At 43.2% G+C, this 26,297-nt stretch overlaps 1 protein-coding gene across 1 annotated transcript in view; it reads right to left on the bottom strand.

Moving 5' to 3' along the window:
- Positions 1-26,297, bottom strand: part of Slc25a13 (solute carrier family 25 member 13) — a 176,006-nt gene that overhangs the window by 56,539 nt on the left and 93,170 nt on the right. Inside the window, exons 6-12 of the mRNA XM_050123834.1 lie at positions 20,262-20,408; positions 17,677-17,815; positions 16,855-16,948; positions 16,564-16,648; positions 12,619-12,703; positions 11,960-12,118; positions 639-691 (exon numbers count right to left, since the gene is read on the bottom strand). Of these exons, the coding sequence (XP_049979791.1) occupies positions 639-691; positions 11,960-12,118; positions 12,619-12,703; positions 16,564-16,648; positions 16,855-16,948; positions 17,677-17,815; positions 20,262-20,408 (762 nt within the window). The remainder of the gene's footprint in view (positions 1-638; positions 692-11,959; positions 12,119-12,618; positions 12,704-16,563; positions 16,649-16,854; positions 16,949-17,676; positions 17,816-20,261; positions 20,409-26,297) is intronic.

The raw sequence follows: 26,297 nt of genomic DNA, 5'->3' as shown, positions 1-26,297 counted from the left end.
AAAAAAAAAAGTATTACAGGGACCAAGGCTATACGGCCCGGTCTAAGGCCAAAGCTTAATTCCAGGGCTCTGAGGTCTTCGGGATGTATATGTAGTATCTACCCACTCTAGACACTGAAAGTGAGAACCAACCATCTGCAGGTGAGCTGGAATAAACTTAACTAGAAAAATGAGGTTCAAGAACACACCCTACACATGTATTCCCTAAGCATTGGGCATAGGTGGACATACTCAGAACTTTGAGATCCTGACTCAACATCCTGGTTCTCCGAGCACAGGTAGGTGGTTTGAACCCTACTGGCCTTCCTCGCCGTATCCTGTAAAGCACACTGTAAACTGAAAGGGTAAGATGGTATGTGTCAAGGGCCTAATACGTCAGGTACTGTGAAAACTGCAGAGCTGCTGCGAGGATGATGACGACCACGACAGCAGCAGCTACAATCATCCCCAAGCTCAGTACCACATTTCTGGACGTTTAACATTCCAGAGAACAAGGAGAAGTTATGTGTGCTGACTGCTCTAAGCATCAAATTCATTAGCATGGGTGAAGGACCACAGACCTGCTGAATCACAGAAGAAGACCTGGTGGACTGTTGAGTTTGTGTCTCTTAATAAGAAGTCCCAATTCAAAGACTTACTGTAAGTTTTATGGCCTTCTCTGGGGCAACTCCCAGTAACTGTGGCAGCAAACCTAAAAATCAACAAGAAGCAGAAGTGTATTAAATAAATTAGCATTAACTACACAAATCAACAGCTCTGCAGAGGGGATCACCACTTGAAAACTGGGGCAATCTTTGCGGCAATTTTCTGCTATTACCTTTAATGAGAACACTTGTGATGGAATTTAAGAACGACTTCTAATAGCCACCTCAGCCCCGAGTAAATTCCCTTCCACATTCTGGAGCATTTGCACGTTGGGTAAGTCAACAGTGTCAGTAACACAGGAAGCCTCATTATCTCGGGGAGTTCGCTCCTGCCCCTGTGCCTCCCCCCAACACCGTTCTCCTGCCCCGCTAAAGGCCCACAGTGCAGTCATTCAGTCATGGGACAACTATGGCTCGGTGATGAGCAGCGCCAAATTAGGAAATCGTTTTATGAAGGGAGAGGCCTTTCTGGGACCTGATACCTGGAGAAAATGAGTTTCTAAGTGGGGAACGGAAGGGGCGCTGAAAACAAAGGAGACTGAGCCCTGTGTGCTCTACAGTGATGGAGAATGTGGGCTGGGTCCATTCAGAGTAGTAAATGAGGGGAGAGTAATACCAGATGGCGCAGGAGACTCAGCCTCACTTGTCCGTGAGATGAGAAACAAGCAGCAAGTTTGAAGCATCAGAGTGATATACTATTGTAATTCTTTCTTTTTCTTGCCTTTCTTTTTTATGTTTATTTATTTATTTGTCTTTTTTGGAGACAGGGTTTCACTATGTAGCTCTGGCTGAGTTGGAACTCACTATGTAGAACAGGCTGGCCTGGAACTGACGGAGATCTGCCTGCCTCTGCTTAGAATAAAGGCCACTACAACTGGCAAGAGTTCATATTTTTAAAACTCAACTCTAGTCACTTTGTGGAAATAGGGCAACGTGTGTGTGTGTGAACGTGTGTCACACACGTATATACATGCATGCATGTAGGTATGTCTCAGGAAGGGAGACTGGGGGAGAGAACAATGGGACACACTACTGCTGCTCCAGCATGAGCAATTGGGCATCACTGAGGAAGCCCCAAGAGGTTTGGGGTAACACATGAAGGCTTTTGTTAGGGCTACATTCAGTTGAACCAAGCAGGATCCCAGTTTGAGGAGATACGGCTTTTGACATAACAGTCAAATAAAACAGTGTAGCCCTGCAGATCTGAACCAAAAAAGAAATCATGCTATTTTCACTTGTTCTTTCTAAGAAAAGAAAGAAGTAAAATAAATCAAGGACAAACTTTCCTTTAGAAACATGCGTAGGAGATCTAGGGGCCTGTGCCATGCTGCTTCCCAGGGCTCATGGTCTTCACCTTAGTCCAAAGTGCAACTTCAACTCACATACATGAATCCCACTTGCAGCCCCTTCTGCAGGGACATGTTTTTAAAGTGCAGCCTGAGGCCAGAGCTTGCAGCCTGTAGTTTCCAAACCGGTACATGTGCTTGATGGAGCAGCACAATCTATCCAAGCTCTTTGTCAAGAAAGAACGACGGACCTGACAGCCTTGGGCCTCTTTCTGATGTTTAAGACAGGTGACACTCTTCTTTGGACAGAATCTAGGTGAACAAATTTGCCAAGGTCTACCCTAAGGCAGACACCAACAGACATGGCCCGGTGTTGGCTTTCATTTTCACTGTCCTGTTGGTATCCTCACAATAGAGAAAACTTTCCTGTTTTGCTCGTGGAAATATAAAAGGGAGGAATGGGAACTAAAGAGACTATAACAGCTTCGTGTTTTAGGACGAAGGTGAGAAAGTCCATTTCCCTGTGGAAATACACGATAATGAGGATGCTGACACTAGTGAAAATTTAAGACACACCCATAGAATGCTTACTGTGTGCCAGGTACTATTTGAGGTCTCTAGTAACCCATTTAATACTCATAACCACCCTAGAGAGAGGAAACTAAGGTTTTCGGAGGTTGGGTAATGAGTTTGGTGAATGATGAAATGATTAAAATCTAAGTTCTTTCCTTTCAAGAGACTTTACCATAGGCAACACTCAACTGTCACATGGTTAATATGTATCTTCTACTCAGCCTCCGCTATTCCCTGACACAGCTTTTGAGTGTGAGAGGGGGGTCCCAAAGGCCTTTGAGTTTGTAATACCCTTCTACATGGCTGCATTTTCGGATCTTATTGAATTCCTGGGGTTTCTGTTAATTGGATAATACACAGACTACTAGGAGCCAAGCAGCCAGGGACTGAGCAACCTGAACTCTATAAAATGGAGCTGGCCCATCAAGAAGCCCTCTCTGAAGCATGACTGAGGCAATGCATTCCCATCTGCACATGGGGCAGAAAAATGAAAAGACGCCCCAGATGGTGGAGGGGAAATGGCCAGTTGGATGCTAGGAATGCACTAAGGTCACAGGGAGACAGAAACCACAACTAAGCAAAGCAGCTGGGGTGGCGGAGTAAAGAGAATGTGGGGTACAAAGTATGGGAATGCCAAAGAAGAAAACACAGACCAAAAAGGGCAGAGCCTGGAGATGGACTGGCTGTTTTCTGGACCCACGGAGCCAGGGAGGCTCCAGGGGAGCTGCTGCCCTTAATCTCCACGAGCGAGCTGCTGTCTTTACTTGTTCTCATGTGCACTCTTTACTAAAAGCCTCCCCTCCCCCACCTTCGCTAGCTTGAGGGATGCTGTACCCTCTGTACTCTAGGTGAGCTGAATAGGACTCAGGAGCTGAAGGAACCTCGGGTCGGGGCTCTCACAAACACTGACCTACAATGTACTTGCTTATCAGCCTCTGAAGAGGCAACCTGCAATTTGAAAAAAAGCTCTGTTATCACCCAGTGATATATTAATTTTTCTAAAGAAAATGTGGGCAAATGTTACTTACGCCAGTTCTTACTATCTGAAATCTTGATTTTTCCTCTGCATTCAAGCCAAACCCCCAATACACTGAACTATTTATTTGCTACATGTATTTTTCTCATAATTAAATCACAATGCAAACCTGAATACACTGAGATTAAAATGATCTCTTGCCTACAAACTATCCTGTAAGTCTTTTAAATAACTAATAAAACCCATGCTAGACCCAAATGACTATGAGCTACATGCAATCACTTCAGCCTGGAACCATGTCTACAGAGCTATACGCAATAACTACAGCCTGCAACCATGTCTACAGAGCTACATGCAATCACTACAGCCTGCAACCATGACTACAGAGCTACACACAATCACTTCAGTCAGCCAGGAAGGCGGCTGAAAGTTGTTCTTCTTGTTGTAAATTCAGTGATGCATTGTGATCAGCAAGGAACAAAACAGAACGCCCTTTATTTAAGACTGAAAATGGAGCGACAAATATTTGTCCATGGAGCAGCCAACTCACCCAAAGTTCCTCTTGTGCCCAGAAGAATGAACTGGGATGGACACAAATGAGACGGATGACTTCTCAGGAAAAAAAAAATCTCAGTTTACCAAAACAACCCTACTTGTCCAACAACGTACGCATCTTAGTCTGCTTGTCTACGGGTACTAAGAAGAGGACAAAAACACCTGAAAACAGTCTGGTGAGTATCTGAGGGTAGGGACATCAAAGTAGTAGAAAAATACTGTGGGGAGAATGGGTTCTGCTGCCTGCAGAAGGGGGAGATATATCAAAGAAGCAGGCCGATACACCTTGGGACTCCGTGAGTCCACCCAAGCTCCCTGGAGAAGAGATGAAAGCAGAACGGAAGACAAGATCGATGTGTGGAAGATTACCAGAATCTCAAGATGACGAGTCAAACAGAGACTGTGGTTGAGCCACAGATCTAACAATAATAGCTTCATAAGGAGCACTTACTGCACACCAGGTATTTCATCTGGTTTTTATGTACATTATTATGACACTGAATTCACACGACAACACCACCACTATATCATCATCATCATCATCAGTTAAACCATTAGACAAAAAAAAAAGAGGCTGACTCCCAAGAAGCTGTGGGTCACCTAGCTGCTAAATTTGCAGCAAAATTTAAAAAGCAAGAAGTTCTAGAAGCAGTTGGAGGCCATCTGTAAAGGCCAGAGAAAAGTAATATAGTCAGAGACCACAAGTTTCCTCAAATTAAATGACGACCTCCAGAAAAGAATAAAACCAAACAATGCAGGCATTCCTAAGTCCTGGGCCAGGTGCTGGCACTCAGCAAGGAAGTAGTAAAGAGGCATTCTTGTTCTTCCTCTACTGTGGCTCCAAAGGAAGCCCAGGTGAGTGCAGGGGATACTACAAGGCTACAGACAGCCAAGATCTCTTGAGGACGTCATAAAGTACCAGACACTGAAAAGCTGAGGGGAGAACTGCTGTAGCTCTTCCTAGCTGTGGTCCTCAGAGGAAGGAGGGTAACACGGCTTAGTAAGCCTGCAGCTACCAGTCCAGTTACCGCACCTCTTACAATAGCACTCACAGCTCAAGAACATATGTGTTTGACATCTGGGCCACTCAGCATAAAAGTCAGGTTTCTAATATAAGATGTTCCTGGTGGTCCCCAGAAATTCATTTTAACCATTCCAAACAGAAACGGGATGTGTGTGTGTTGTTTCTAACTTGTCAAAACAGCAGTCCATTTTCCAGCGGCCTCAGATGAAATTTATTAGTGCGGTTTCTGTTCTAATCTTCTCTTTTTAGTTCAGCTCCATCGGCACACATGGCAATTCTTCCTTGGCACATTTTAATAGAAGGCTGCTAATGCGAGAAAAGATTTACAGGGCACAGAATTAATGCAGTATTTTCTCTTCAGATTTCACGGGTTGAAAATATAAATCATGCCGTTTCTTCTCCCTTTGAGCAGTCAGTGAGAACTGAGCTGGAGGTGTGGGCACGGGGCCTGCACCAGGAGCCCGAGCTCACACAGCATTCCTAAAGGAGATTCCGGTGAGCCATGTGCACAACCAGAGGCCTACTACACTGTTCCATACCAAAGGACTCTTCATAAAAACTTCATAAATATTATGTAATTCTAGAATTTCAGAGTTGGCAAAGGCTGGGGAAAAGCTCATTAACAAGCCAGGCCCAGTGAAAGCCTGTTTATTCCCCGCAGTTGGCAGCAGTTGAATGGCAGGGCATAAGCTTCGGAGGTGGACAGGTCTGGGTTACAGTTCCGGGTTTGGACCTCTTTCTGGTTGAGAGACCTTTTCGTCATTTGACCTCAAACTCTGCACTCCCCACTGTTAAAACAAAAATGCCGTTTACTGTCTACTGTTTATTTTGATAATTTGAAGAACAGACATATGCAAGGCACCTTAAGACACTCGTCATCTATTTTACATATTCAAAAAAAACCTGCATGCTTTTTTGTACCTCGTCAAGCTGCAGCATTGCACTGCTTCTTATTTCTAAGAGGCAACTCTGGCTGAATAAATAAGACTGCTGATTCAGGAGTAGGTAAGGTGTGGTGCAATCAATGCTATCCCCATGACATCATACCTAGCCTTGGAAGAGACCTCCTTCATCGGGGCTCTGGGACCGAGTCTAGGGCCCCACCTAAAAAATAGCACAGAAATAAATCACATCTTCAATTATTGTTTATTTATGTTTAAATATTTAAACACGTCTCAACTTCTGCTGGTAAGCAACTGTTTACAGTGTAATGTCTCCCGGGTGGCAGAGAGAGGGGTGAAGGCACGGTCTGAGGTCCCGCTGCAAGGTTGAACTTCCAACAGCTTTATTGACCGTGAAGTTATCTCTTTGTACCTGAGTTTTCACTCTTTCCCCAATGGGCAAAATCATGGCCTCACCTTCTTAGGCCAGTCATGAAGATCAAATGAGTTACTACAAATCTTCAGATCAGTGGCAAGCACACAGTCAATGCTTCAGAGGTGGGTTTATCATCATTATCATCACTGCCACCATAGCAACACTAAGCATTTACGCTACCTCCCCCGTCTTCTTCATGGGAACCAGACTCCATGGAGTGGCTCAGCATCTTGTTCCATGGCTCCCAAGCTATTCAGTGCCAGCAAAAATACTCGCATGGTTATGTGCGTGTTCAGTGCCAACTCTCACAGCAGGCCCTAGGTTTTCCAAAATGTTTAGCTATTCTCTCTAGGGAGCATATCGCTCAAACTATAACTATAACAAAGCCGGGCTGGGTGACATCACATCTTTTATCTGGCAGTTCGCAAACAAAGGCCAGCTCAGAAGCGGCCAGCCCCGAGAAAGATGGTGGAAGGCATGCAGGGTGGAATTCGGTAGGGAAATGAATGCCCAGGACACTCCTAACTCCCTGAAGCCATAGCCTGCACACTTTGACTCAGTGGCAACCCGCTTGTGTTGTTTTACCCTCCTGACCTCATTGTGTAGGCCAATATGCTTGTCCCGATGGCCCCAGAGAGCCCCCTAGCTTCCTACATCAGATGAGCCCTCACTCTGGAGTGATCGGGGCTCCATGCAGCACACCTTACAGTTTTTACTCTCATTCCTGTCTCTCCACTCTCTTGCAGGCATTCCTCTTCCTCCTCCTCCTAGCACAGCCTTTCTCTTTCCACTCACATTGCCTCAGGCAGGAGACTCCTTCCCAAACACACTATCCTGTTTCAAAGTCTCACCACAGTCCAGTTCTCCACAGGCTCTCAGAACTGCTGCTCTGTGGTGGATAGATTATGGGGCAGTTTGGGGTGGAAGCAACTGGGCTTTCAAGGCTTGTTTACTGAGTTCCATGCTTTATTAGAATTTTTGACAACAGTCTATGGTATGCTTCAGGATGCTTTTGGGTGTCTATGTATTAAAACCTAAAAATGAATGATATCAATAAAGGTTTAGAAAAAGAAGCAAGTCTTTGTTGCTATTTTAGGGTTTTCCAGAAAGTCTTTCTTCAGTCCTATGTGGGAGCTTCCGAATGCGGTCATCTAGCATCTGGACTAGAAAGTTTAGTCTGTCTCACTCTGGTCAAGGACAGCAGCCACTCAAATACCTGTTCCAGAAGTCTGAAACAGATTTGTCATTAATCTCTCCTCCAGGTTGCACAAAATCCCGAAACCTGTCACCCTCCTGAACTGGCTAAGCGCACCGTTTCTCCTCTGTGGCCTTCTTGAGCACCAAATCACCTCTCAGCCACCCCAGTCCATGTGTGTCACCTTAATGTCTGCTAGTGGACACTCAACCAAGAGTGTCCAAGTCTTCTGCTCACTCCTGGTTTCCCACAGTCGAGTATCTGTCTTCTGATGTCTGCCTCTAATTTAACATCATAAATGAAACAGTGAAGAAATAGGGCACGGAAACTGGACTTAGAGCAGCCCATTCTGCACAGAATGAACATTCTGCTGGGCCAGAGTGGACCCGTGAGTCAAGGCAGTTCAGGAAGAACTGTGGTCTCTTCAAAGGTGCATGTGTCATTAAGAGATGCTGATACAAGTGATCGAAACCTCAATGGTTTTGTTTTAGTGTTAAGATTTTTAGGTCTATTTTTATCCACAAGAGTTAAATATGAAGAAAGTTTCTCATAGGAAGCCCACTGAATTTAGATTCTCTCAACAATACTACCATCAACCATAACAAGAGACTTGGTTTAAACTAGCTGCCCACCAACTTTTCTCTAAAATATACTCTGATTAATGACTTCCTGAAATATCACCACAACATCCTCTAGATGTCACCTTGAGAACATGCCAGGATGGAGCATGATTGCCTTGAATCACAAAAACAACTTGAAACAGAGAGTTCTAAAATTCCGTGCACCTGAATCAATGGGGTAATTTGAATAATATTTTATATTTGTGGGGACTGATGTTTATTTTATTATTTATTTGACAATAAATATGTATCTAAATTAAGGTATGGCTCATAAAATGATCTAATATGTTTTTCTGGAATTTTTTCTTATATTTTTATTTCAAAAAATGAACTTTAGGGTTCTCCCAACAACAAAAACAGAAATCCTATAAGAAGTGTCTCTGATGGACTCTGCTTTCTCTTGGGTATATTTCCTGTCCCCAGAGTCCTCACAAAACATCTCCCAATGTTGGAGGCTCCTCATCTTACCACTTGGGCACAGGAGAGGCGGGAGGGTACTAGAAGTTCAAAAGCAGCAACTAGTTATGTCTGGAACGTAAAGAACAACTGATTGTGGATGACTGCCCAGCAATTGTTTCTCTTAGACCAGCTCAGACTATGGCGGGCCAATGACTGACTCAATCTGCTCAAGCAGTTCATCAAACCCAAAGAACTGCCAGGGAATTCATCAAAGTCTCAAATTCCTTTGAGGGAATTAAATCAGGCTGGAGACCTGAGAGGATTTTTACAAGTGACTTCAGGGAATCTTGGGTTATCTACTTAGTCTAAGGTTTAGATGTTCAAAATTTATAAAAATACCTGAGAAGTCATTCCCTGTAAACAAAGTCCCCTGCATTACAGAGGAGGTTGAACCAGAGTCACAGGGCTCCTAAGATTTCCATCAGTCTTCCAGGTGACCAGGGGTAGCGATCCAGACGTGTGTGTTCTGATTATTGCCCTAAGCACCGTCAGAATTCTCTGATGGTAACCTTCACTCTGGTTCCATAGGGAACTGCTTTTAAATGCAAAAGCAGCTTCCAGAGCTCCTGTCCTTAGCAGAAAAGGCAGTGTGGGGGGCAGCTATTACCCTTGGAATAAAAACACACGGTGTAGAAGTACCTTCTCCCACGGTGGTTTGCAGTGCAGTGTTGGGAAAGCATATGCAGAGGTAATTTCAAATAGGAGAGAGACCTCATTTGTACCAAAATCTCAAATTACCTTATTTAGGATACATGTTACAATGGAGAAAAGTTCTATCTCATGCAAATTCTAAAATGTGAGAAAATGCCTAACGTTCCATAGCTCATCTATAAATTAGTGATATTTCGCATTGTTTCAACTACTGCCAGTACACAGTATTAACAGCGGCAACTCTATGTTCTCCAACTTTAAATCCGACCATTTTCCTCCAACTTCAAAAAACAACTATGTTACATTTAAGGTGAAACATACAGAGAATCACTTGGGGAAATTTTGTATAATGATTTAAATCTAAAGACTATCTCAGAAATACTTGTCTTTATTTCTATTATTCTTATTTTTAATAGTGACTATTTCTCATGGGTTACCTGCAGTTTCATTTGGTCTCCGGCCCAATGACAAACACTTACAAAGACACAACGATTGTGCACAATGTGCTCAAAAGCGCAGGTCCCTCAGCAGTCCAGAAAAAGAATACACCATTATCAGGGCATTATTGTTTTTAACTGTAACTATCTATCATCTCTTTGCTCAAGATTCAAATTAAAGATGGGAATTGAACTGCAAACTGTAAATTAAAGAGCTTTAAAGTCAACTTTTTGTTTAAAATTCATCCTCTAGCAAAGAAAAACACTCAGAGAAAAAAGAACATAGGTGATCCCTAATGTCAATCTTACATCACATTCTACTTATCCTGACAAACAGATTCAATCCCTGCCCTGAGGGTCATGCCTCAAAGCAGGTTAGATAAATGGCTATTTATGAAGCTGTCTCTGTCACCTAGAACGAGCCTCCACTCTCTATGCCAGCTCGCTCTCCTGTCCGGAAGATAAAACAGCATGTCTTCTCCACATGCCCACAGCTCCATCCTCAAGAGGGATGAACTGTTTTGCACAGCCCATGAGTCACTCAGCTCATGTACCCTTTGAGCTCTTGGGTCCATGGGATCAAAAGGTGAGGTCAGCCAGAGAAAGAACTAGATAGAACCAAGGATCAGGATTGGCCAGGTGTAGTCACAGAGGAGAGAAAAGGGACTGAAAGTTAAAAGTCAACACAAGCAAACTGAAAGAATCACTGTGTTGGGAGGGTTCTCACAATGGAAAGGCTACTCTACCATTAATTTCACTACCCACAAAAGCATTCAGTGAAGACACATCAAGACTTGGACATCTGGGCACAACGTTTTTCCTGTAAAAACAAAACAAGCAAACCACCCAAACAGAAACAACAACACAATAGATGCAGATAAGGTGGTCATTTTTGCCTGAGTTACTGTAAAGCACTAACTATGACATTAACCTTGTACTAATGGGGAAGCCATTTTATTTGAAAGGTTGTTGTCACCAAGAGGAAAAGCATTTCAAATGGAAGGTGGTGACCCTACAGGGGTCATCATTGATCATCTGGGGTCAAAGACCTTCCAAATTGTAATAGGAGGCAGGGGGCAAGGGACAGAAGGGAGAGAAAAGATCAAAAGGCCTTTGATGGGGGTTATCTACCTATACAATAGCACCTGCAGAATGGAAGCTGCCAGCTTCTAAGGTGACAGGGTTTTTGTTCATTAACTGGGCTTTGGAGACTAAAGTCAGCAGATGGCGGAAGAGGCCTAGAGGGCTCTCATGGCTGTCACTTTCATCCATCAGGCCTCAGCGGAGGAAGGGGCAAAATTTGCTTCCCCAGGACCAGGGAAGAGCTGGAGTTGGACAAACGGCAAAGTGGTCCGACATGAGCCACCTCACAATTCTGCACTGTAACTGATGAAAATGTACTTATCTGCTCTTTGCAAAAGGCAAGCAGAGACAGGAAGCTGCAGAATAAGGTCATGTCTCCTAGGCCAAGCCCAATAGAAAAGAAGGTCCGTAATCCTCTGGTCTCTCTCAGAGTCTCTTAGTGTATTGCTCTCACTCTTCCTGCGATGATACAAGCTGGCATATCACCTTGGTGATGTGAGAAAAAGCAGGGGATGGTTCCGTGATGGAACATTAAGATGCTACTGATCTGAAGATGTCAGGAGAATCAATGGTTGCATTTGGGTGCAGAAACACAAGTTAGTTCCATCAAGCTCGTCAGACAAGTACACTATTTACAAATTTGTGGGTTGCTTATTTCTGGAATTTTCTAGTCTGTATTTTTAGAATACGGTTGACCATGAATAACCGAATCCATGGAAAGGGACACCGTGCAGTGGGGACCACTGGACATTCCAGGAGATTCACAAATCTCAAGAAAGTTGTGTCCCGTTCCAGGGATACATTTCCCTGATAGATGGTGAGGGGAATATTTCAAAAACACAAACAATAAGGCTTTCAAAAACTCACTAAGAATATTCATAAAAATAATTTATTATTTTAAGAAATAAAACACACAACAGAGCAATATAAATGGCTTTCAGACTATGGGCTGTTTTGATTAGCCATGCCCTAGACGCCTACAGCCTACACCCATTAGCATGGATAATTGAGAATCTGCTGGATTCCCATTTTAACACAGTCCCTCTAATTCATTTCAGGCACTGAGATGGGAAAGCAAACCCTCGGCTAGGACTCCACTTCCACAAAGGGAGCACCGCACCACTCCAGGCCATACTGACCTCTGTACAGTCCAAAGAAGCCTTCATAGCGGAGCACCTTCTTAAAACAGTCGAAGCTGTTCTTGTACATGAGCTCCCCCACAAAGGAGCCAGTGGACCGTTGGTTCTGCATTCGAGTCTTTACAAGATCAATAGGATACACAGCGGTGGCTCCGACAGCTGAAATTAAGAAATACCATTATCTCAGCCAGAATTAAAGTGAGCTGGGGGAAAGAAATAGGAGGATAAAAATTATAGAAAGGTTTGAAAACAGAATTTTTAATGCGCAGAATTACTGAACTGTCTTTCTATATTCTTAATTGTACATTTTTATTCAAATGACATCCCTGACAAAAAGCTGTCACTAGAGATTTAATTAAAAGCATTTCAGTGAAATCTAACCTCAGAAAAGGGCTATCTCTTGTAGGATGCTGCTCATGTCCAAGAGTCGGAAAAGTCCCCCTGCTCTGGCCCTCTTATAGATACACAGCTGGGGAACTGACTTGGGAACGACTCTGGAAGCAGCAAGTGCAGGAAAAGACCCCCTGCTCTGGCCCTCCTATAGATACACAGCTTGGTAATTGACTTGGAGAACGGCTCTGAAAGCAGCAAGGTGGAAAACTGAAGGAAAGACCAGAGGATGACACAGAGGTGACAGTTTAACACTCATCATGACTGACCTCCAGCAATAGAACCCAGACCAAACCTGTAGGCTGACTCTGCGAGCTGGAGAAGAAAAGGCCGAGCCGCATCACCAGAGGCCTTCTGCTTCACACACCAGCGCAGCCAGAAGCAGCCAGCAAATAGGAGGCCATAAGCAGGCAAGCCGAGGACGGAAAGAGGACAGAAATAGGTATGGTTATTGATCGTATCACCGACTGGATTATAAATCTAATACAAGTAAAATACAAAGAGAAAAATGAGATCTGAGGCCATCAAGTACTTATTATTAATAGGTGTTTGGCCACTAAGCATGAAATGACATTGGGACTTAAAATTGTGACATATAAAGAACAGTACGAACCCAATTTCAAATGCTCAGCCCCCATATGTGTGCACAGACATGTCAATGTAAAATTGCCAAGGAGACATCATTCTTGATTAATCTAACTGCCTGGGCTTTTTATTTGAAATTTGTGTAGGTTTTAAATGGTAATACTGAGACTAATAAGAACTGATAAAAAGTTATTCTTAAACTCATTGTTAAACTAAGTTCAAGCTTTGGAAAATTTAGTAACATACATCCAAACACTTAAAGAATACAATCTCTGATGCTGCAATTCTTACTGTAGGCAAGAAACAGCAATGAAAAGACAGGGAACAAAGATTGTGTACCCCAAGAGCAAACTATCTGGAAATACACTGAATGGCCAACAATAGAGGTTTAAAATCATGTGCTGGTGGGCACGGAGGCACACACCTTTCATCCTCAGTAGTTGTCAAGTGAGGGAGTGAGGGTGACATACAGCCGGCACTGAATAATACCTGCTGAAGGAATAAATACATCCGGACTGGGAAGGTGAGGCTGACCTCTTGCAAGTTCAGGGCCAGCCTGACTTGCACAGCAAAGTGCAAGCAAACCAGGACCACATAGTGAGACACTGTCTCAAAAATAAATAAAATAACAATCACTCTTAAAACAAAAGTACATCATTTAAAATGGTTATCTACAAAGAAGATTCGATGTTGGTTTAAAAAAAAACAAAATTTCACAAGACTCTTATTTTATAAAGAAAACATAAGGAGCTGGAGAGATGGTTCAATGGCTAAGAGCACAGGTTGCTCTTCCAGAGGACCCAGGTTCAATTCCCAGCACCCACGTGGTCTGTGACTCCAGCCTTAGGATCTGATGCTGACACCAGATCCACGTGTGGTGCACAAATGTGATGAAGGCGGAACACCCATACACATAACAATAAGTTAATAAAGTTTTAAAATGAAAGAAAACAAGTTGAAAAGAGCGTGGTGAGTGGACAAGTATTTATTATGTTCCTTTGGCCTTTCGTGGCATTGTCTTTACATATGTGAGTGTTTTGTCTGCTATTATATGCATGTGTACCACATGTGTGCCTGGTGTCTACGATGGTATAAAATCTCCCACAACAGAAGTTAAGGATGGTTGTTAGCCATCATGTGGGGACTGGAAACTAAACCCAGGTTCTCTGAAAGAGCAACAAGTGCTCTTTTTGAGGCTGAGCCAATTTTCTAGCTCTTTATGGTATTTAAAAAGAAAAGTGAATTAAGAGTAGAATATGAAGTCTTTTGTTGCTGTTAAAATTACAAGTTGATACATACACATAAAATTAACACTAATATTTTGGCATCTATATTACCTAGATACACTCAAAATGTTTATGAAGACCATAACTCGAAGGGTAAATTATGGGTGACTGTAAATTTATCCTAGACTCTGTGCTCCTAGGCAGTCAGCTGACGACTGCTGTTCTTTGAACCTGCTATCTTTCACATTTCCGTGGCCAAAACATTTTCGAATATCGTGCTACTTTGTCAGTGTAAATAAAGTAGCAACTCTGTCCCACAGAGTTGTCAAGTGAGGGAGCGAGGGTGACATACAGCCGGCACTGAATAATACCTGCTGAAGGAATAAATACATCCGGAAAAATTTGTTTTCAAAAGACTTGATAATTAACATCAGAGAACAATGAAAACAATCACCAACCTCAGCTACCAACCCACTGAATTTTAGCGGCTGTCAATGCAACGCGATTCCAATACAATTAGATCATTTGAAATCCTTAGTCGTTAAACCAAAAACCGCTCTATGTCTAAGAAGGTAAAACATTTCTTCCACAAATTCCATGGTTGTCTCCAATTCTACCCCTGTGTTCTACCTTCCCTGTGACAGGTGTATTCAAAGGAGGAAGATTATTTTATTTACATGTATGAAAACATGTGATACTAAAAATGTCCTGGCATCAAAATAAAGAATGAGAGTATTTCAAAGATACGAAAGGAAGGGACCTGCCATTACTGCCACCTCTTCCTCTAGAAGACAAATCAAATTCCAGGTTCCCATTTCACTTTTCGAAGCTACAAAACGTAATATATTCTTAAAACAACATGAGGAAAGGAGTCCACCTTCACTGCCCCCGGTCTAGGACAAACACTGCAGGGGCTGTAGGGTGCTGGGGTACATAACCTGGCCCGGAGGGAGATGACCTGCCGTATTTGAATTTGTCAGGCGCACTGGGGTCCTTGCAGTCAAAATCACACTAGGTTTCAGGTAGGACTGCTATGGATTGCTCTAAAATCTCTGCATCAGCCAGTCACTTCCTACTGCAGTGGAGTTCATCTAACTCTAACCTTTTGTGGCCAGCACCAAGAAGCACCCATGAGAAGCCCACCAAGGCTGCAAAGGGCACCGAGGGAAAGGGAGAGGTACTGCTGCCAGCGGAAAACAGGGAGATCTGAAACAGCCCCTCTGCTTCCCTTAATCCCCAAATCTCTACGATAGCTGGTGGCGCGCAGACGAAGAGATAATTATCTCAGACACAGCGGCTACAATCAAAGAGAGGAGAGAGCAAAGCGGCTTCCACCTCTGCCCGGGATTACACAGTTCTTTCTCCTGCACCAGGGGTAATTGGCTTCCTCTTTTAACCACAGCCAGCTGGTTTCCCAGAGGTGCCTAGTTAGGATTTACTGAGCACACACCCACTCCTTCCACCCGGTGCTGCACACAAAACTCCCTGCTGCCTCTGGGTGGGAAGGAGCTAAAGGGAGGAGGGGTCCTGGCTCGAGGCCTGACAGCCCTAAAAATGCAGCTCAAGTCAACCCATTGTGGTCAAACTGGCGTCGCTGTTCAGATCCAGAGCTCCAAGCCAAAAACAGTTAAGTCTCACAAGACTCGAAGATGGCTTTGCCTTAAAGGAGGCCTTTTTCTAAAAGCGATGCTCTGTCTGCTCATGGATTTATTTTATAAGTGCCATGCAGGCAAAAGCACATGCAATGAAGGCAGGCATTGCTCTCAGCCCCAGATACAGTGTTGAGCAAGGGTTAAGTGAGGAGGTACCATGTCTTAAGTTTCTGACATGGGCTTCTGTTAACCATAAAATAAAATTCAGCATTCCTAACATTGTTTCCACATAACTTACGAATCCTTTCACAGAGAAAATAGGTCTAAAAGCCTCTGAACTATGACTCCAGACTAAACAAAATTATCTCATTTTGATACTCAGAAAAAAAAAAAAAAACGGAAGGGCATGGCTGTTAGACAATGCTCTTGACAGTGCCCCTCTGAGGAGCAAAGATAGCTTTCATTTAGCAATGCCAGATGCTGCTGGGGACAGTCACAAGGACCCAGGGATCCACGCCCACTTCCCTCAGGACCAGATGTAAAGAAGAAAAGAACTATTTGTTTTGAGAGTGTTCGGGTTTCTAGTGTTGGGAGAACAGCTCCATCTTTCTAAGAAACACATGCCCTGTATCCGTTCACCAGAAGGTTGTTAAATAATTTCCCTTTTCAGCCTCTTCAAAATGTCTGCATTTTGGGAGCAAAACTGGAAAATGTTTACATCAGAAATCAATGCTGGAAAGGCAATGGAAGCGCACGGGGCCTGCTATCTCCGTGGAAAACACCAGGCGAGAACTTTCTACTACTCACTCACCTGCCTCTGGGCCTCAGCCAAGTTGAAGGGCAGCATGCCTTCCTCCAGGGGAGCGATCCGCTCAATGTCTGCTAAGGTCATGCGTCTGAACAGAGCAAACATAGCAAACAATGACAAAGCCCCAGATTCCTTAAATTCACATTATAGAATTCCAGAACGTTCCTTTTATCACTTCCCATATTTCACTGTTGTCCTTCATTATTTGGTTTCTTTCTCTCCTGCTGTATTCTCTCCACACCTAGCTCCTAAACTCCTTTTATTAAACTAACTTAAAAAAAAAAAACAACTTACCCCCTTGGCTCATATAAATCAGCTAACTGAAACAAGATGTCAACTTCCATGGGTGTAACCTGACCAAACTTCTGGGCTGCCAGAGCAAACTCCTCTGTACGGGAAGAGAGAGAAAGATTCAGAGAAGAGAGAGAAAGATTCAGAGAGGGCAACACTGAGTTCAGCATTCAATCAAAGCAGTGGAGGAGCGGAAATCACAACCCGTTTCATGAAGTTACTCCATACCTCCCCAGGTCTTTCATCCACGTGGAAAAGAATGCTGACCACCACCTAACACAGGGAAAGCTCGGTGCCCTGTGGGGACTCGAAACAAACTACTCTGGACGGTATTCAGCTTACAGGGCAAGGAAAATGGGGGAGCATGTATGAAAAGCTTCAACTGCCTCCTCACAGAAACACCGTCAATCCCAAGTGAATTTTCTATGTCTTTTTTTTTTTTTTAATCCCACTGAAATGTGATAGTATCCTCTCTGAGTTCACAGATCACATACACCCTTGTCAGTACAGGTTTGTGGAACGCTCACATAATTTTTGAGGGCCACTGACCTGCCTGCCGATTTGGCTTAAGTTTCTGTAAGAACTGCAAAGACTCAACAAATTCTGTATCTTGTCTTCATTCAAATGCTGTCTTCAATTTATCAAAAATTCGGTGAAGATTATTTTGTTTACCTTAGTTTGATCATAGAGTGGAGGCCACATATCACCAATTAACTAGCATGTGGTGAACAGGACAGAAAACTCTAATGATAGCTCCAGGTTGACGTCCTCAGCCCCCAGTGCCTAACACAATTGAAGCAAAAACTCTGAAAGACTCTCACTCACCCTTAGTCACCTCCACGTCTTTCCTGCTGCCAGCCAGAGTGCTGTAGATCTTCCTGATGAGCTCCATGTTGTTAAGGAGAGAATTAAATCCATTAAAGTAGGAGAAACTAACTTGATGGGATCTGGTGCCTCCCGCAGCCTTGGAAAGTTGAGAACAAGTGAGAGGAAGAAACAACAACAACAACAAATAAGATAAATAGGGGAAGAGATTTCAAAAGTACATATATTTAATGCTTTTTTGGAAGTAACCAGGAATGATCAACACAAGTATTTTTCTTTCGTATTAGAAAAGAAACTACAAGTAACTTTTTAAAGTGGCTGCAGCCAATCATGACCAGGGCTTGTCCTTCCATACCCAACCCCTGGAAAACTAAGGAAATCCACGTGCAGGCTTAGAAAAGGACCAGCAGTCATTTACAGAGGTCAAATTTCAGGGACAGATGTTGTATAAAATGGTTTATTTCATCTAAAGAGCAAATGCTAAGGTCTTAAACATACAAACTAGATCACACATACACACATGCAAGCGCTCATATCTGTACCGACACACTGTAAGAAGTGGCTAACGCAACATTAATGTCAAGATGTGCCATGGCACCTAAACCAGCAATGAATAATCACTAAGTCCTGAGTCTCCACACTGCTGGGGCTGCTGAAGCACAGGCAAAATTCTGGGAAAATTTGGAGATGTCCTGTGCTTAGGTGGGGGTTGAAGCTGGCTAGAATTCTAATAATCAGAATTTTTAAGAAAAAAAATTTCTTCGCAGGGGACAGGAAAAAAAAATAGCATGTCCACTGTGAATGGAACTTCAGTTTGGGGTTTCAAATTCTATCCTTCCCTAACAAGGAAAAATACTTTTTTTTTTATTAGGAAAACACTTTGATGGAGGAAAGACATTGGTTAATTATAATAAAGAAACTGCCTCGGCCCTCATAGGACAGAAAATTAGGTAGGTGGAGTAAACAGAAGAGAATGCTGGGAAAAAGAAGCTTAGTCAGAGAGTCGCCATGATTCTCCCACTCCAGACAGACACAGGTTAAGATCCTCCCTGGTTAGCCAGCTCGTGGGCTACACAGAATATTAGAAATGGGTTAGATCAATATGTAAGAGCTAGCCAATAAGAAGCTGGAACTAGCCGGGCCAGGCAGTGTTTAATAGAATACAGTTTCCGTGTAATTATTTCGGGCATAAGCTAGCCATGCGGGCGGCCGGGTGCCGGGGACACAGCCCCACCGCTCCTATTTCAACAACACTTCTTTAATAACAGCCACATAAATCTTCATGTAGTAATCGTTTAAAATAGCTGACAGGAGAGTTTGGGGAGGGGGTGTAAGCAAGAAAAGAAGTGAGATTAACATCGTACCAGAATGGGAAACGCTATGCTTTCAAAATGAAGCACCAGGAAACGAAAGAGACTTGAAAGACACATGGTCAGCACTGTGGGAAACCCAGACAGCCATGAGCACACAGGTGGTCTAGCAAATGGTTCCTAAATCTGAATGACCAAGAGAATCAGCTGGAAGCTTTAACAGACACTAACCTAGCCACCCATCCGTGGTGATGCACAGGCCTACAGGAAACCTGGGTTCCATCTGTAATGATCTTCCCTGGTGAATTAGATAGTCCATAGCCAAGGCTTGGAACCACACTGCCCAGCATGCTGTAGGGCACCTTGGAATTCCAAGAGGTAAGGACATTGGTTGGACATCCTTGGGGAAAGACAACTATGACACATAATGCCAGGGCTCTGCTTGTCACAAGAACCATCGCAATCCCAACAGACACCAAAAGCCCATGAGAAATCTGAGCTTAAGGGCTTCTGGTCTACCTATAGCTACGGCAAGAGGCCAAAGAGTATGTGCTTATGTGGGTGCCTGCACGCATGCATGGTTCTTTTTCCTTAAAATAACACTAAAATCAACATATGACATATCTCAAAATACAAGGCAAAATTAGCATGAGATCACAAATTATTTTTATCTTTCCCCTTTTTTCTAATCAGCTAATACAGATGGATTCTTTATTTTGATAAATTCTACATAGGCAGATGCAGCCAACTAGAGTTTTACAAAGATTTGGAAGGAGAAATCCTATCTGCACTGAACTGTAAAGATGTTTTTCCTTGCCATTATTCCCTGAACAACACAGTGAAACAAAGACTTAAAAACACTTACACTGCATTAGATGTTACAAGTAATCTAGACATGATTTAAAGTACAAAGAAGGTACATGTAGGTAATATCCAAAGACGGTGTCATTTTGTATAAATGGTTTGAGTATCTGCAGAATTTAGTATATGAACGCACCGTGGTGCAGTACTCCAGGGACACTGAAAAACAACTGCACACATACCTAAAACACCCTATATAATTCAGACAATCAATTAACCTATCCACAAAGATGAATCAAAACATAGTTAGGTTTGCAAGGGTGACAATATAGGTGATCACATTAGAAAAAATAGTAGCGTTATAGACAGAAAAATAAAACTATATAAGTCATAAGAACTGCTCTTTACTGTCCCAGTTTACTTAGCTCAAATTAGGGAGAAAAAAACCGCTTCATTAGGACAATGACGACTTACAGCTACAAGGCATTCTTCAACAAAAGGAGTCAGGACATGGGGGCGGATGGTGACCATGATGTCCCGGAAGTCGATGGCTGTGACTTTTCCGTTCTTGCCACTGTCTCGTTGCACAAAGGCCTGCTTCGCATGTTCCAACTGTATTTCCTACAGTTAGAGAGGGTAAAAATGGTTACACTATGTCTCTTGCTTTCTTCCTGCAAGTGACTGCTCATTTGTAAATCAGACAAAAGAAACAAGCCTACATTTTGATTTAACAGGCCTCACCTGCCTGATTAAATGCTCCCCTAAACTACTGTTTCCTTTGAAAGAAAGAACGTTTCTCAGGTCAGTGATATAAATTGGAGAAAGTAGACTCTAAACCTAACGCCCACTGGAATCAGAGCCAGATGTGGGTGGCTCTTGTCTGTGATCTCAGCACTAGGGAAGCAGAGGCAGCAAGACTGAGAGCTGAGAGATGGTCCCACACGGCACATCATGGCTCTGATGTCAACCTGGGCTACATGAGAAGCCTTTGTCTTGGTTACTGTTCTAATGTTGTGAAGAGGAACCATGACCAAGAGACTCTTATAAAAGAAGCCATTTAATTGGGGGCCTGTTTGCGGCTTCAGAGGGTTAGCCTCTAACAGCTAAGCACTGAACCAGAGCAGTAGCCATTTAGGCAGCAGGCAGAGAGAGAAACGGAACCTTAGAACCTCAAAGCCACCCCCAGCGACTCCTCCACCAGGGCCACACTTCCTAACCCTTTTGAAAAGTTCCAGTAACGGGGGACCAAGCATTCAAACACATGAGCCTATGGGGGTCATTCTCACACAAAGCACTACACCCTGTTTTGACGTGGGAGTCTTCTGTTTTGTGTTGATTTCATTGGTTAAATAAAGAAACTGCCTTGGCCCTTTAATGGGACAGAAAATTAGGTAGGCAGAGTAAACAGAACAGAATGCTGGGAGAAAGAAGCCTAGTCACTCAGTCGCCATGATTCTCCCACCTGACACAGACACAGGTTACGATCTTTCTTGGTAAGCCACACCTCGTGGTGCTACACAGATTATTAAATATGGGTTAAAGCAAGATGTGAGAATTAGCCAATAAGAGGCTGGAACTAATGGGCCAGGCAGTGTTTATATGAATACAATTTGTGTGTTGTTATTCTGGGGCAAAGCTAGCTGTGTGTGATCCAGGTGGGAATGTAGCCCTCTGCTTCATTATTACACTGTTTCAAAAGAAGGAAGAGAAGGTAGGAAAGGAGAAGGAAGGCAAGGGGGGAGGAGGAGAAAATAAAAGTCGAAGGAATTAAATCAGTTTCCGTTCTTCTAGAATCTGAGATACAAGGAAAATGACAGTAAAGATGAAGTTTGGCAGCTTCAAGGCCCTGGGCAGACCCAGCTAGGTGATGCGGATATGAGGAGGAGACACATGGAAGCATTAGCCTCGTATGTCAAAGATGGGCAATCCTGACCATGTGCTAACCAGTGAGGGAGCACTACCGGTACTTGAGGCTGGTTGTTGGCCCTGTGCTAGTCCATCTTCCCAGCTGCTGCTGGTCACTCCTCCAACACAGCTATGGAGGTCAAAACAGATGCCACATAGAGCCCTATGTTCTAGAGTAAGAGGCTGGACAGTTTGTGAATCACAGGAGGCAAAGCTGTGGCGATGCATTTGGGTATACACCTCATTTGGCCAAATTCCAGAATCGTAGCTCTCTAGTGCTGTTCCCAGGAGGTAAGCTGAGGCGTGAAAACCAAACATGGCTCCCTACAGAAGCTCACTTCTCCCCACATGGCAAAAGCATCCTTTCTGAAGAGAGCATGTTATCACCTTCCTTAGGACACCGCCACCTCCCACACGGACCTCAGAAAGGACCTCAGAAAGTTAATCGGCATGATTAAGTATCACCAGAGGGCTATCAAGGACCTCAAGTTATTTAGATGAAGGGAGGTTTCATTAGGAAGGAAGGCATCTCTTAGCGTTAACAACATAATGACACAGTTATATAAATACTGATTGTCCTTAGGAGTCACTGCAATGTGAAGTGACAAGAACCTGATGCTGCTGTGAAGTAGTCTATGGCCTTGACAGCACATGGCTGACAGGAGGAAATACAACTGACAAAATATTAATAATGACAAGATACAGGTGATGAATAAAGTCATGAGTTATGCTTTCCTCTCTAGTTTTCTACAGTTCCAAAGCAACACAAACACTGGAATTTTAAAGATTATATTAATTATATTCTTTGCTTCTTTGTCCAAAATCAGGTGTTCGTAAGTGTGTGAATTAATATCTGGGTCTCTGATTCAATTCCACTGGTCCTCCTATCTGTTTTTATGCCAATCAATACCAAGCTGTTTTTATTACTGTAGAGGAGGGAGGGAGGAAGGGGAGCAGAGAAAAATATATAGCTCAATTAAAACAATAAAAATATTAAATAATTAACTGTAGGGAAAGAGTCATTATCTCATTTGAAGCTTCCTCTTAGCTATGGTATCTGCCAGCTTTGGTGCACCAAGACCCCGAGGAAACCCTCTTCAGGGGCCCAGATCCTTTCAGAGCCCTGCACTTGATCTTTGAAAGAGTCAGTCAGCCGCATCCTCAGGTCCTGCCACTCTGAGAGCAGCTGCCACAATCCGCCAAAGATTTCTTACGAACTAAGATTTCTGTCTACCTCCAAATCTCCCACTCCCGCCTGCTCTACCCGAATTTCTAAGAATATACCCTATATGTATCTTATAAAGGTCATAAAATTACACATCACTAACCCCACCATTAATGTCCCCCACCCAGTACTCAGCTCGGGTCCCTTTTCTAGGTTCAAAGCTTAATTATATTGGCATGTTGGTTTCCTGGTGACATCACCTGAAAAGCTGTCATTTCCAATTCTCCAAGCTTCTTTTCTCCAAATTGTAAACCAGTTACCAAATCGTGTTCTCTGGGCCTTTAAAAGTTCACTCAATACATCTTTTCTTTTTCTCTCCTAGCAGTGGCTCAGTGCCTCCTGAGACCTGGCTTGAGTGTCTCTGTGACCCTCACTGTCCGTCTCTGAGCGCAGCGGTCCACCTTGCAAAGTCACAGATCCAGCCTGCTCTTTCCTCGACAGACAGATCCGAGAGGCTGTATCGTCTAGAGAGATTCCTCTCCGATGCAAGGTGCTCAGGACTCTTGGAGAGCTACCCAGAAACCACAACTCTGCCATGTAGGCCCACTATTTGACTGAAAAACCCGACTTGGCCTCTGTATTAAAAATTAGTGCCCTGCCATGTGGTTCCAGACATGAACATGTTATAATACTCCACCCTATATCAGAAATAGCATTGATATTATTGGCTTTCCCGCCATGGAGGAGGCACCACGTTCTGCTTATGTTTTCTCCTACCTCTGTTGTTGTGGTGTACAGTGGGCACTCATGTGATGGACACTACCAGTGATAGGCTGTCCAAAAAGCCAACTAAATTAACAAAAATGGAGTTGTCTAGCCAAGATCCTCCAATTCAGGGCAAGGAATGAGCTGCTCAGCACCTGCAGTGAGAAATGAGCACAGGAGGTATTCTACAGAGAACAGAAACCGCCGTAGATATCCGCTGAAAGCAAATGAGTGGTCCTCAGACCCACCACAAACACTGAAAGCCACGGTGACTCCCACCAACAGCAGTAGCACCTTCAGTCACTTTCCATTTTCCTAGTGAAAACATAGTCTGAAGGACCCAAAGGCTGTCCTTCCAAAATCCGCATCACACACCACAGCCAAAGCATCTCCTCACAGAGCAGAAACCCAGATTACGAAGACAAGCTTGTCTGGAATGGCAAAGAGAAAAACAGATGCCAAAGGATAGGAAGGGCCCATGACCACACCAGAGAAGAGGGGCCTTGTTTGTGGTGGGGACGTATCTATGAAAGGAATAAATATTGCCTACTTCGTTGCCTACATAGAGTCAATTGAAGAGTTGCTAGCAGGCAACAAACAAACAAAACCCGTAAACTCTGATTAGCAAACTGAGAGTTCATTTTTAGCAACTCCTTCACACTGGAGACATTAAAGCTCTCCCAGTAAAGTGGCCTCAGTAGGAAGGTTTGGCCACTCCTTCCACGTAAGGTAGATTACTAAGGGGAGGATCTGCCCCCACCCCCACAACTGAGGCAGTGTCCTCATGTGTAACCTTGATACGCTTACTACATGGTCCAGGACAACCTTGCAAGATGAAAGAACCTTGCAAGGAGAGATGTTTCCTCCCTCATGTCTGCTCTCCTCTCAGTCCTAAGACCCTTGACAGAAGAAAAAAAAAAGGGGGGGGGAGCATGTCTGGCCAAACATACAGGCGATTCTACAAATGCTAAACTCAAGAGTGTGCTAGCTTTTAAGTAAACGGCCAGGCTTGTTACCCAGGACAAAGTGACTTAAAGCCTTTGTTGTTATCTCTGTACCTACTAAAGAATATCTGACACATTTGTGTTGGGGAATATTATTTTCCGGTATGTGACTTTTGGTGACACTGAATTTGTTTAACTCTGTGAGGCTGTGTTACTGTGCCTCTCTAAAACACCCCATGGTCCTAATAATGAGATAAACGGCCAATAGAGAGGCAGAAACAAGGGCAGGGGAGGCTGGCAGGCAAAGAGTATTAACAGAAGGAGAAATGAGTGCTGTGGGATAATGCTTTTGTACACTACAAAGATTTGTCACTTTTATTGCTTTAAATAAAACACTGATTGGCTAATAGCCACGTAGAAAGTATTGGGGGAGGGGACCAACTAGGAAAATTTTCAGAAGAATTCTCTGGTCTCCACCAGCCAGATGCAGAGGAAGCAAGATGAGAATCCTACACTTAGAAAAGGTACCAAGCCATGTAACTAAATATAAAGAAGATTTATGCGTTAATTTAAATTGTAAGAGCTAGTCAATAATAAGCTTGAGCTAATGGGTCAAACAATTTATAATTAATATATGCCTCTGTGTGTTTATCTGGGACTGAACAGTTGTGGGACTGAGCAGGAGAAATTTCTGCGTACAAATAGTGTCCAAACGTTTGATAGGAATTTCCACATAAAGGCTGAAAAAGCTTTAAAAAAAAAAAAAAAGATTCTAGACAGACAACAACAGAGTCAAGCACAATGTTTTGGTAACTGTCTTTTCTCCAGCAGGCTGTTTGCTGGCAGTAAGCAGAGGTGTGGATCCTTTCCAGAAAGGTTTCCTGACTCAATGTTAGGGCAAAATACTCACAGCTCTTTTAGAAATCTCTGCAACGGAACACTTAAATGGTATTTATGAGCAGCCAGCATCATGCTTCTTGGTGGTAGCATGGACTTAGAAACTCCACAGAGTTGTGGCAATAAATCTGGCTCCCACCAGTACCTCCAGCATGAAGTTAGACTCTCAAAAAGCTAAGGAATTAGGTGGAGTCAGTGTCAAAGCTGCCGCTCTAACCTAGTCATAAGGCTCAGCAGATTAAAAACTCACGTGGTTAGAAAATAATTACAGATACACAATAAAGATAGATTCAGATGAAAAAAATCTAAACAATGTACAGTGTGTTTAAAAATATCCATAGGCTTGGGAAAGAAAAGACAAAGGATAAAGGACGTCCTTTTTTAAAAAAAAAAAAAAGGACACCTTTAATCCCAGCACTAGGAAGGTAGAGGCAGGCAGATTTCTGTTGAGTTCAAGGCCAGCCTGATCTACGGAGTTGAGTTCCAGGACAGCCAAAGATACACAAAGAAACTCTGTCTCCAAAAACCAAAAATTAAAAATAAAAGAAATAAAAAAAGAAAGCCACATAAAGATGAAAAATCCACAGAAAACTGTCCTGTCCCTGCCTGTATGCTGCGGTAGAAGATGTGTGCTCCCACAACCTGACTGAAGTCATCATCCTAACAAGCTGTTTCTTTTGAAAGGAAGTCTAACTTAAAAAAAAATTGAAGAAAATAATAGTTTTAGAAAGAGATGTGATTATCCCTTAATGCACAAGTAGAAGAGGCAAGAAAGATCAAATTAATACTTAAACTGAGTACAGAAAATCAAATTAAAGGCCTTAGAAGAGACAA

Source organism: Alexandromys fortis, unplaced genomic scaffold (assembly GCF_014885135.2).
Source record: "Alexandromys fortis isolate MF-2015 unplaced genomic scaffold, M_Fortis_MF-2015_v1.1 scaffold_214, whole genome shotgun sequence".
NCBI classification, from domain to species: Eukaryota; Metazoa; Chordata; class Mammalia; order Rodentia; family Cricetidae; genus Alexandromys; species Alexandromys fortis.
The sequence above is the reverse complement of the archived record's forward strand: the minus strand, read 5'-3'. Positions and strand labels throughout refer to the sequence as shown.